We start from the raw sequence: 12,973 nt of genomic DNA, 5'->3' as shown, positions 1-12,973 counted from the left end.
GAGGGGGACAAGCAGAGGAGCCCAGTTCTGTCCTTACCCAATATCGACACATGCACTCGAACTCACAGGCCAACTGGAGAGTGAGAACCTCAGCTGTCCCCTTCCTAGTCCAAGTGAAATAGAGGCCAATTGTAGCATCTCCATGGCTGCCACATTTGACATTAACACACACAGCACAGGATAGTAATAATAATAATAATAATAAGAAGAAGAATCCTTGCATTTGATGAGTGAATTTACCAGTTTAAACCATTAGGTCAGCATCAGAAAAATCTTTTTTGACTGATTCTTGACCTCCTACTACCTGCACGCTCCCAACTCCCTCCCAAGTCTGCGCTCTTATCCTTGGAAAGGAAGCATTTTCAGATTGTCTCTCTATTTGGAATTTATTATCAGTGCAAATTGATATTGATGAGAAGAGAGCTTCACCTGGTGGCACAACCAACAATTATCAAGTTAAAAATGTGATCATACATGTTTGTGAGATATCGCTCTGCCCAAAATGGCTGCCTTTGTTAAGACAATAGAGTTTAAATAATGCCATGGGATCTTCAATGTCTGTCTAAACAGTGCTGGAAATGTGCTACATTATCAGATTTAACATCTCATCTGAAAGATGGCACATCCGAAAATGCAGCAATTTCCCAGTACTGCATTGGAGCGTTAGAGGCAAAGCAGCCTGCAGCAACTTATGGAGAAAACTCATCACAACAATCTTAGGGCAGCAAGAGCTGTGAAATTAAACCTACATGCCCTTGTCAGCCATATCCTGATATTAGTCAAATATTGTAAGTTAAAATATATTCGATCGAACATGGGTGGGGGCGGAGCCTGTTTTGTCGCTCACCTGACAGCCACATATTTGGACAATAATAAAGATCAGGAACCCTGATTCTTTTTCTTCAGTCTAACCCTAATTGTAGTGTGCCTGTTGCTACCCAACTGAGATCTGCTAACTCAGTACATTCCAGGATCCAGACTGGGTATCTTCCAGACTGGTTCAGGTTAACCCCATTATCAAGCACGTCACTGAAGTGCAGGATCACCTTTACTCCAGGTGCCCTGAGGACCTGAGGCATGCACTCCACTTGTAACCATAGGCGTGTACCGGTAGCCTGGTCGTGCTAAACAAAATGACCAACCTCTGGTTGTCGCAACACCTCAATGTCACATGGACACTATGCACAGGAACCACTGTTGCCATCACGTTGTGAAGAAAGTGGCATCCAGCATCTTGGGATGTCCTCCGATGTGAAAGCGCTATACAAATGTTATTTTGTATTGTAATTTTGTATTATTTGTGGGACACTGCTGTCCGCAATCGGATGCCATGTTTCGCCCACAAAATATACAGTCAATTCACTTCATATTCTGTGAAGTGCTTTGAGACATCTTGAAGACATGATATGGTTCTATATCAAATGCAAGGATTATTATTATTGTATAGTGCTTTTTTGCATCGAATGTGCATGAGTGGGAAGTGATCTGACTGCAAAATGGAACTTTGAACTTGCGTAATCTAGGCCGGGGTGCACTGCATTGTTAGAGGTGTCATCCTTCAGAAGGCATTAAACTGAAGCCCTGTCTGCCTGTTTTGGTGAATGATCCCTTACAAAGTGGTCACTACACTTTACAGTAAATCCTGTGAAGGACATTGAGATGTCCACTTGGCATGAAAGGCTCAATACCAAATGCAAGGATTCTTGTTAGTAGTATTATTGCCCTGTATATCTTTAAAAAATACAAAATCTATATTTGAATTACAATACTAACTGGACCAGGGGCTTGGTATAAACAGTCCTTTTAGATAATTGACAGACAAAGATAAAGGTCTGATCCTTTCTGGTATTATAGGTAAGTTGGGTGCTTCTCTCTGGGAGAGCATACACATTCCACTTTAGGCAGTCAATGTGCAACTTTGATACATATTTGGGGCTCTCAATAGTTTGGTTTGGATACTCTACAGAATGGCAATGGGTTTCCATGTATGCCAGACACTTAGCTGACCAAAACAAAGATGGGAGTGAAGGCTTGTAGTTCGAAGACAGAGGAGAGAAGATGAGGTAAAGCCAGAAGTAATGGTTGAGATGCCAAACCTGGATTTTAAACAATTATAAGTAAGAGGAATGGAAGACTGTGGAAAGTGCAAAATATGTTTCAGTCTTTCGTTCTTGGTACATAATGATTTAGAGTAGGGAATTGTGTAGTGGCTCTTTACACCACATTAAAAATGTAAGGAGAAAAAGAGCATTCAGGTAGGATATTCGGAAATTGAGTGGTAAAGCAGGGAAACTTCAAGGTAATGAACATAGCAGAATTGATCAACTGGAGTTAGAGAAAAAAGAATGTGATGGAAAGAAAGTTAGAAGATATTGCGGACAAAAATAGGATTTCTCAGATCATGAGCTTTTTTCAAAGAATGCAAGAGAGAAAATAAAAACAGAAAGTACTTATGCAGTATTGATGTATTTAAAAACTGAGTTTATTACATGTCAATTGCGAATAATAATTTTGTTACATTAGGGAAGACCCATTATAGACTTGTAATGAAAAGATTGGCAGTGTTAGCAACTGGCACAAGAGAGACTGTAAAGAGTAAGAACAATGGGGAAGAAAAACATGATGTTTCCTGAAGGTAGTGCAAAAGTGTTATCGAATCAGTGTTATCACCTTTCTCATCCCAATAACATAAGCACCTTGAGCCGATTGACCAGTCCTGATGGATTGAAACTTTGTGGATACAACAAAACTCATTCAATATTGTGTTGGAAAGTCACTGTCAAATTCTAATCAAAACCCAGGTGGGAAAACTGCATCAATTTCTAGACTTCAGGATAAACAAAACTGAGTGAGAAAACCAGTGTGTAATATCAAAAGTGTCAATTGACTCTTATTAGTCTCCACATGTTTGCAAAGCACCCTGGTATGATTCACCTGCACAGGAAGGATGTGTGAATAAACACAATGAAAGTACAGTGTGTGTACTTCTGACAAATACTGCTCCTTCATGGAAGCTTTTCAACATTGGCATCTGCTAACAATGGGAAACAATTTAAATGAAACCGAACCCGCCATTCACTATTTGGGACTGATCCATTGTAGATATGGAAACAGTGATCACAAGAAATATAATAATGTATAGTGCTAACCAGAAACACTTTCCATCAAAAATCATACTGTCACTGTACTACCACTTAGATTCAGTCCTTCTCTCCCTTCTTCTCAAAGTTATATTTTGATTTCAACTTATGCGGCTAAGCATAAGAGGATTTAACCAGCATGCATGTACGAGGTGCTTGTTTATACTGTTGAGATCGTTTTCTGTGCTTACATACATAGGATAAGGACGGATGCAATAATACAATGCACTAGATAAGAGATGAGTGTAACCACACAATACACAGGGTGAAGACTGAATGCTAAAATGCAACTTAGATCTGAAATCAAGTCAGCTTTAATTCAATAAACACTCCACGTTGAGATTCTGAGATAGATGTCACAGTGCTCAGTCAGTGTAGAGGAATAAATTAGCAATGTTGTCTGCAGTACGTGGAAATATTGTGATGCTCTAGACACCATATATATATAGTACATGCATGTGTACCTGTGCTGCTTTTGTCTGCCAACCTAACAGTGACATAAAGCAGTCTCGTGTGAATGATTTTGCCAAGCAGTAAACAGATGTCAGCTTCAAAGTAAAGTTGACATTTCAGGCATATAAATTAAATGATAACACTTGACTCTACTTATATCATCTTAATGGTGAAGCAGAAACTGCTGAACGATACATTCCCAAATTGGAAAGACAGCGCCTTGTGATTAATACAGTTGTTAATTGACTATGATCAGAAAGTTTGGTTTATCGAGTTCAGTAGGGAATCTTGGAAAACTGTAGGATTGGATATTTTAGGACCCTGGTGACTGAGGCTGTCTTCATAAAATTAAAGTAATCTCAGATACATTGGACTGTAGCCATTGAAACAAAATAACTGGTTCAGTGAGCTTGCTGTCACTATGAACAGAGTGCAATCCTGAAGTGATTTCATTTATTCTAATGAGAACTCTCATACTGTAAACAGTTAATGTGATAGGAGTAATAGACCAAAATTGGATTGAAGTTGAAGGCTGACTTCCTTCTGGCTTGTGGCATAGAATTTTAGCGTATTAAAAATGATAAAATCACAGTTTAGATTGTTGCCACAAAGATTGTCCGGAACAGTGATTTTAAAAGTGTAAACTCATGAGCGCTAAACTATCAGTATCTAGAATTAGTTACAGCATAATATAATGACAAATGAGCTAATAAAACATTCCAATACTTTACATATCAGGAAACAGTTAATTTTTCCTTTTCCAAACTTGCCACAAGAACCCAAAATAGAATAGTATTGACTACCCAAATAAATGAACATTAAGAAACATATTATTTGTCTTCATTTATTATCTTCTTAACATAGTTTTTAGTGGCACGCATACAAGTGAGGAGAGTTAAAAGGAGAGGAGAGTTTAGTCAGTAAAATGCTTTTCGTGAAACATTTTGAGATTGCAGTGTTTGGAAAAATAAATCTATACAATCTATTGTAGACATGTGGAATGGATCACACAGTGGGTTAGGTATACTGTTATTTCACTTCTGGGACCTAGATAAATCAGATAAGTCCTTCTTTGCCAGTTGTCAAAACCTCAAGTGAAGTTAGCTCAGGCATTCGCATTCCACTTGCTAGTTGCCATTAATCCATAGTACAAACCTGCCCATAATTTGGATCCACATTTGCAATGTCATTCATAAGATGCAGAGGTGACTGATGTGGAAAATGGTAAAGTTTCCTTTGGGGAGCAAAATAAGACATATGATCAGAATGCACCTGCAGTTGCCACCTTAACTACCAGAAGTGAGCACTTGACCTTTGCAAATGACTTTTTTTTCCACTCCGCACAGGCGGTAAACAGATGAAAAGAGAATCCACAGTAGCCAAACGGCGGAGCCCTAAATTCTTCACGTTGGCTATACATGTGCTTGTGAAACAATTCACAAAATTGCAAAGAGTGTCCCTTAGCACAAAACCCAAAATGCCCAATACTGGGGGTGATCGACGTGGTTGGAACATTATTGCTGCAAAGGTCAACAAAGTTTCCAAAGTGCCTCGAACAGCTGAGGACTGTCTGAAGCGCATCAATGACTTACGACATAGCGCTCGACAAAAAATTGTTCTTAACAAAAAAAGAGGCACAATCCAACATGCAGATGTGTCAAAAGGAAAAGTCCTAACATGGGCAGAAGAAAAAGTGGCCCCAGTATTCCAACACCCAGTAGAACACAGACCTGATGTCTCCTCTGACTTCAGTGATACCGGTGAGTGCTATATTTTATCAAACCCGTGCTCTGAATATTACGTTATCAGCTGCTAGCATGAAACATTGTATAATATGCATTGCAATGATTATGTATGCTTACTCTTCAAAGCATATATAAATATTCCTGGACCATAATCAGCTGCTTTTTGTAGAACTTCAGCACTGCCATCTTCCTCACGCATCTCTAGTAATTTTATTTATAAATACTCTAGTTTATGCAGAGTCCAACATCATTTCAGCAAAACTGTTTTCCTTCTATCTTCACAGATGAATGTCCCACTTTGAGACCCTTAAGATCAGAACAACAGCAAACAATTGTGATCTTAGAAGAGGATAAGGCATCTTTCCAACACAAGGAACCTGGTGTGACTGAGGAATGTGTGGCGATAGAAGAGTTTCCAAAAAACGCATATGAGTTGCAGACTCCAAAAGGTACAGGTGGGCACCAAAAAACAGTCTCTTATATGAAGACATCTACCTCAGGGCCCAGAGAGGTAATAGAGACACCTCAGCCAGAGTTCACAGATGATGTCCCTTCCTCTTCCACATCACAGCCTCAGAACAGACAGGAAGGAGAGCTCTGCCCTATATGCCGTAGACTAGATACAATTGTGGACACTGTACAACGTGGGTTCAACTTCATGCATAGGGATATAAACATGTTGCAAAATGTTTCGCAATATCGTGGAGCCCGGTTGTCCCAGAATGTCATGTCTCTAGTCAATGCGATGCATACACTTGTAAGGCTCCATCACTTCTCCTCCTTAACACGCAGGGATGTTGCCATTCAAACCTCCATAGAGTCCACTGAAAATCATCCTGAGGGTAATGTTGAGGCATCATCCAGTGGCATAGTGGTTGAAGTGACACAAGATCATGAGGGAGATTCTGCAGAGAGTATGTCCATTGAGGATACCTCCCACAACTCTTCAGATAGTGACTGGTGAAACTAGTAAATAGTTCTAAAAACATATAAACGTAGTTTTGTTATAATCCAACTTAATCCATGTGGTCTACTTCATAGGCTTTGTTGGTGGGTTAGATTTGAAATAGGGTATTTTGAATTTTGGTGTTGCAGTTTTATACAGTAGTATTTTAATACTTTCAAATAATGTTCCTACATTCAGCTATTTATTCTAAATATTCATGTGTGTTTTAATATTGCATTAAATGTTGTGTGGTGAATGTAATGTCATTTAACTTGTTTACAATCACCTAATTTTTACATTAACAATGGAAGTTAGCTGTGTTTTGAATAAATGATTTGTAATGATCATTTATTTGTCCTTTTGTCTCTTTCATGTCCACTGTGGCTTTTCTTTCCCATTGTGGCTTTTCTTTCCTATGTCGTCTGAAAGCTGAAAGCTGACAAGCTTAATTTGGTAGTCATCTTAAAAGAATTCTGAAATCACCTGGCTCACATAACCTTCATTTTTTTCAGTGCCTCTCACCTCATTTGTGTTTTGATGTAGCATTATAACATTGCATAAATACAGCAAAATTATTTCACATGTTCATAACTTTTCAGAAACATGGTTTGCAGCATCATAGGCTTTCCACACACTGTATAGTGGTATAAATAACATTATGATAGTTTATGCTATCAGCAATATATCCTAGTCGCTGGTTTACAGCAACAAATTGCATTTATATAGTGCCTTTCACATTGGGAGGATATCCCAAGGTACACGACTGTCAAAGGATTGCACCCGAGCAGGAGGTTGAAATCAAGAAATGTAGAGGGGCAAGGGGGGTGGGGGTTGGAAGATTACCGAAGGCACGGTCAAAGAGGAAGGTCTTGATATGGGCCTTGAAGGAGGCAAGGGTAGGGCAGGGACATGGAGCAGGCCAATGGCCACCGAGTGCAGGGAGCAGGTAGGTTGCTAACGTTTTAATAGGTCATAGTGGTAGGGAGGAGCAAGACCTTGGAGGGTCTTAAAAGTGTGGATGAGGATCTTAAACTTGATCTCTGGGGAATGGGGAGCTAGTGAAGCTGGGCGAGGCTGGAGGCTTACGGAGCTTGGTGTGCAAGAGGACACAAACTGCAGAGTTCTGAACAATCTGCAGTTTATGGAGGGAAGAGTTGAGAAATCTGGTGAGCATACTAACAGGCTTGAGTTAGCATAATTAAGCCTAGGTATAATGAAAGCATGGACGTGGATCTTGGCGGTTTGAGAGGAGAGGTAGTGGAAGCGGCGGGCAATGTTGCAGAGGTGGGGGAAGGCAGAATGAGTCATGCCATGTTCATGTGGGTTTTAAAGAACAGTTGAGGGTCAAACAAGTTCTGTACTGGCTCATTGAAGTGGAGTGTGCTTCCATGAATAGCGATGCTGTCAGCACCTGAGGTGAGGAGACACTCAAGGGAGCCAAGCAGGAGGGCCTCTGTATTGTCAACATTCAACTGGAAAAAGTTAGTCCTCATCCAGGACTTGATGTATGACAGACAGTCCATCAGGACAGCAGTGGTCCTGGAGTCGAGGGTGGACGCAGAGAGATAGAGTTCGGTGTCATCCACGTACATGTGGAAGTTAACCCCACGCCTGTGGTGGTATCACTGAATGGGAGCATGTAAATATCATAGAGGAGAGAACTAAGGACAGAGCCCAGAAAAACGCCGTATATGCAATGGCTGTAGGCGAAGCCGTTAGCAGATACAAAGTAGAGTCGGATGGAAATCTAAGAGTCAAACCAGGTTTATGGTCGGGTGTCTGATACATGAGGAAACCCATCACCATGCTCAAGAGTACCGAAACTTAGAATTGAATGCTTCCCACCTACACATGAAAATTTCAAACATAAATTGTTGGAATGGAATGCGCACTCTCTCCTTTGAGGGATGCATCCTGCTTATCTAATCCCAGAAAGTATTGGGCACAGGTTAACAAGAGCCAATACTTGGGGATCGCAGAGTGTGTGTTGTAGCACTGCTGGAGTCTAACCAGCTAAAAAATTGCTTGCATTGATAGCATTGACTGGCAAGTTGTCCTGCTGCTTGGCCAGCTAGGACCACGCTACCTGGTAGGGCTTTGGCTTGCATGGTTAACAGGAGCTGAGTGGGAGGATTTCCTGCTCCCAGTGACTGGTCTGCCCTTCCAAGTTCTGCCGATGAACCAGACTGCCTGTGCTGTCATCAGCAGTGCCCTGGAATACTGCAGACCAGTATGGCTCAGGAACTGGACTATCGAGACCAGTACAATGTAGTATCACATCAAGTTCTTTTGCAAACACTGACCATTCTCACATTAATGATAAGAAAACATTCACATTAAAACAAACTTTTAAACAAAAATATAATGAAAAATTATGAAAAGGTCTAAAAAAATGTATTTAATCCATTCTGCAACCTCTTCCACAATATTTCTAATATATGTAAATAATGTTTTTCACCAGTAATAAAAAAACAAAGTGTACAATTCATGCTATGTGAAACGCATTGTTTCCTTTGTCAGTGGCAGGTCTCCTGGTTCATAATGAAAGCCAGAACAAATCATTCAGTTCAAATGCTTTGGTGTTTTCACTGAAAGATTTAAAATTTTGAGTTTAATCACTTCAAAACTGAACACAATATATAAATGGAATGTAATTACACATGGTTGTTTAGGGTGGGTTTAATTCACAATGTATACTTTGTGGAATATGTTGGTAAATTCACCTTGTTGACAAGCTTACACCTGGAATGCACCATGTTTGCTTCCTGTTCCATGTTTAGTTAACTGATCTGAATTGTGACAACGGTGGGATCGCACTATCGTTAGTCTCAGAATTCCTGTTTTAGGGGGAATAAAACAAGCCAAAGCTCGCACTTTTTAATGATTAACATCTAGTAACTGGAAAGTTTTTCTGCAAAGTAGATATATATGGATACCTGGCTTGGTTATAAGTCCTCCCCTATCAATCCAGCAGTAACTTAACACAACTGCACTCTTTGTCTGGGCTCATGTATAATGAATGGCACTTGGGTGAGACACCTGAATATTTGACCAATGGGCTCCAACATGAGTTTCTGTCTTCAGGAGAGAAGGGCAGTAAAATTGAGGGATAAAAAAAACATGAAATAGTAAAAATAACAAAAAAGAGTAGACCACAAATTGCAAGTTGTTCAGAGTTTTGTTGGTTTTCCGAAAATTCGATCTTTCAACAGCTGAAAATATCACAAAAGTGGGTATGGAGAAACCTCATTTGGCTTCCCTAGATCAGAGGTGCAATATGCCCAAGAAGCATTGATGATATTGTTTCCTTTGCGAAGTAACATCAGCAGCACTTCCGATGCACTTAATTGCAAAGGAACATAGAATGCCAGAGTGACATTAGCAGTGACCTGGCAAACTGGAAACGGTCATTATTAGTGAGGTAAGACGGCTAGTCAGGTGTATGCATTCAGTTCGTACAGAAACAAAGGATACGAGTGCTGTAAGTGAAGCAGTGCTATTCCGGGTGCCAGTAAGTGTTTGTTTAATAAATTTTATATCAACAAAAAGCCCTTGAATTAGATTCAGCACCATATTTAATATCCAAGATGGAATCATCTACAAGGTCCACAGTGACCTTTGAAACAGCAGGTCTGCTGTACCCGTAGAGGCTCTGAACACAAGAATTGTAAAGAAGACTGTGAAATGTTAGTGGTGACGTGGATATAAAGAAGGCTGAGTACCTGGAAATAGTTGCAAAGGAACATGTACAACAGATTTTGCAGTTCCTTTTTCTGTTTTATTGATTTGAAATTACGTTTGATAGTAACTGTTCAAAGATGATGTAGCCACGCAATACAGACTCTAAATGCTTTATTTATTAAATGAAAAGTATGGTTTAGTAAAATTGGAAGGCACTCTTAATGGGCAGAATGTTGCTCAGAGAGCATTTTGTTTCCACAGCAACTCTCAATCCCTCACAATTGCTGCAGTGGAAAAGGCATTGTGAAGACAGTATATTTCAATGTACTATTATTATTCATTTATATTCTAAGTGGTCATTTACATTTGGATTAAAATCTATTAGCAGTGACAATATTATAGGATACCATTCATTTGATCATTTATCTTGAAACCAGAACCATCTTTGTTCCTATAATGATTACTTTGTTATTAATACTTTGTTTTCACCTTATGATAATTAACACATTTATCTGTAACTAGCTGCACCCGTTGCAGCTACATTTGCAGCCAAAGGATCCAATATGGAATGTAGATTGACACACAAACAAACATTTCATCTTTATCTATACTCATCTGGGAGGACTCCTGTGGGAGGACTCGGTGCTTTAAAAATGTAATTTTGTTGTTGTTGCCTCGGTTTAGCTTCGTCTGTGTTCTTTATTTTGTTCCCACCACTTGGATATGTGCGTGCTCTGTGATGCAGGATGCCACAGTGCCAAGGTCAGCCGATGGGGCCACAAGGTGTAACTGCAGTGTGTGCGTACATACGTAGGTGCTCTGTGACACACGATGCCACAGTGCCATTTTGACTGGGCAGCCACAAGGTGTAACTGCTGTGAAAAATGCAAAACTGAAAATAACGATAGGAAATAGCTGAAAACAAATATGCCCATGTCACTCCCAGTACCAAGACCTTTCCGATGAGGTATAAATAATGTCTCTACGTCAATCGATTATTGAGATCCTTTTTGAAGTGCAGACAGACATTGTTGTTTTATTAATATAAAAGATAGAAGATGATCCTCAAGCTATTTAAAAGAAGAATGATAAATTATTTTAGGTTTTACATCAAGGGGTGCATGTATATTTATGCAACTGTGACTGGTGTCAGCCCGACACAATTGTTATCACTTTTGCCTCTGGATCAGAAAGTTGTAAGTTCAGTTACTGTGTTGGGGTCCTTGATGACCCCATGGTCTAGGCCTAGGCCACCAGTGGTCAATCGATGGCCCACGGGCTAGAAGTGACCCGCCGAACATTCGCATTAGTCTAGGTAAATTAAATGAATATTTTGTTTCCAGTAGCTACTGAGTAGCGATATTTACGGTGTGGCCATAAATCAAGAAATAGTTAATGAAGAAAAATGTATTTTGTCAGCCGACCAAAAAGATTGGCAACCCTTGTCTAAGCTGACAATCCAATGCAATCCTGCAGGTAGGCTGCATTGCCAGAGGTGCTGCCCTTTGAATGAGACGTTAAATTGAGGTCCCAATTTCCTGATCAGATCCACATTAAAAAACTCATGGCACTATTTAAAAACGGAAGGACATTTTTCTCGAGATTTTGGTTACAGTGATGTACTGCATATTTATACATAATTGTTTCATTATAATGTTAATCATAAAATAATAGTTAAACTGGACTATTTTACACAGTGACACAAATGTTGCAATGTGCTATAAAGCAAGGATAATCAAACGTGCTGTTCTAAAGCAGGAAATGCCTTCTTGGCTTGAAAGAAATGTTATTATGCATAACAAATAATAAAATAATTGGTTTGTTTGTGACAATCTGGTACACCAAAAAAAATAAAAGTACTGTTTTGCCCTGTTCCTTCCAAATGCCAAACCTACTTTTTTGTGGATCTCACTCTGACTTTTAGAGGAAAATTTTGCATGAATAATAATCCTTGCATTTGATATAACACCTTATCACGTCTTCGAGACGTTTCAAAGCGCTTCACAGAATATACTGTAAAGTGAATTGACTGTATATTTAATTGTGGGCGAAATGCGGCAACACAGCAGTTTCCCACAAACAATCGTGGATTGAGTGACCAAATTATTATTATTTTTTTGAAGGAATTATTATCCCTGGAAAAACAATCCGCCAATCAACTAACAACTGTGTTCCAAAATACTCCATAATCACATCTCTGCAGTCAGACAAAAGCACAAGAACAATCATCTATTTCCACTATTTCGACCAAGTCCCCTTACCCTCCCCTCTTTAACCAACGCCCTTCCTTACCACCCCCGTGTCCACCACTACCCCCAACCTCCTGCCAATGCCCACATGAGCAGAATAGAAGACAATGAGTTTCATGGAGTATTTGTTAATTTCATTCTGTTGGTACCTATAAATCCTCTAGTACTATTACCAAGAAAATTATTTATGAATGAATTAAGATCCGTTGCTTTTGTTGGTAGCCTGTTCCCCATAATCACCACTCTGTAGGGAAAACAATTCTAATTTATAGGCTCTTTTTAAATGTTTAGTGTTTAAAACGATAAAATTTTTGTCTTCGCTCAAAGTTTACATGAAATAACTTGTTTACATCAATATCATTTATGCTTCACATCATTTGCAGACTCCTCAACCTTCTATCTTCTGATGAGAACAATTTTATTTCCCATACCTTTGAGCTCTAAATTCTGGCATAATTTTTGCTGCTCTTCCCTAAACCCTCTCTTGTTTTAAAGATAGCGTACCAAAAACTGTGTACAGTATTCAAAATTTACCCTCATCTGTGGCCCATACAAGATTAGAATAATTTATTTTAACTTGTAGTCAAATGTCCATTAGATGCAATCTAATATTTATGTTGCAGAGGAGGCAGCAACTTCACATTTTCTGGAAATGTTGAGTGAATAATCAATAATTTTACCCAAGGCCTTTTTTCTTTATCACCTCTACTAATAAATAGCCCCTTCTTTGCACACACATATTTACTGTTTATTATTCCA

General features: G+C 39.3%; 1 protein-coding gene across 8 annotated transcripts in view; it reads left to right on the top strand.

The window, feature by feature from the left end:
* Positions 1–12,973, top strand: part of LOC103176881 (protocadherin-9) — a 397,017-nt gene that overhangs the window by 259,665 nt on the left and 124,379 nt on the right. The window contains exon 3 of one of the 8 annotated variants that reach the window (XM_007890725.2): positions 5,623–6,447. The exons of the other annotated variants lie outside the window; for them this stretch is intronic. Within the exon in view, the coding sequence (XP_007888916.1) occupies positions 5,623–6,302 (680 nt within the window). The 3' untranslated portion in view covers positions 6,303–6,447. Of the gene's footprint in view, positions 1–5,622; positions 6,448–12,973 lie in introns of those variants that run through there. 8 annotated transcript variants of the gene reach the window in all.

The sequence above is a fragment of the Callorhinchus milii genome, unplaced genomic scaffold (genome assembly GCF_018977255.1).
Source record: "Callorhinchus milii isolate IMCB2004 unplaced genomic scaffold, IMCB_Cmil_1.0 Scaffold4, whole genome shotgun sequence".
Lineage (NCBI taxonomy): Eukaryota > Metazoa > Chordata > Chondrichthyes > Chimaeriformes > Callorhinchidae > Callorhinchus > Callorhinchus milii.
Note: the sequence above shows the minus strand (reverse complement) of the source record. Positions and strands in the feature narration are given on the sequence as shown.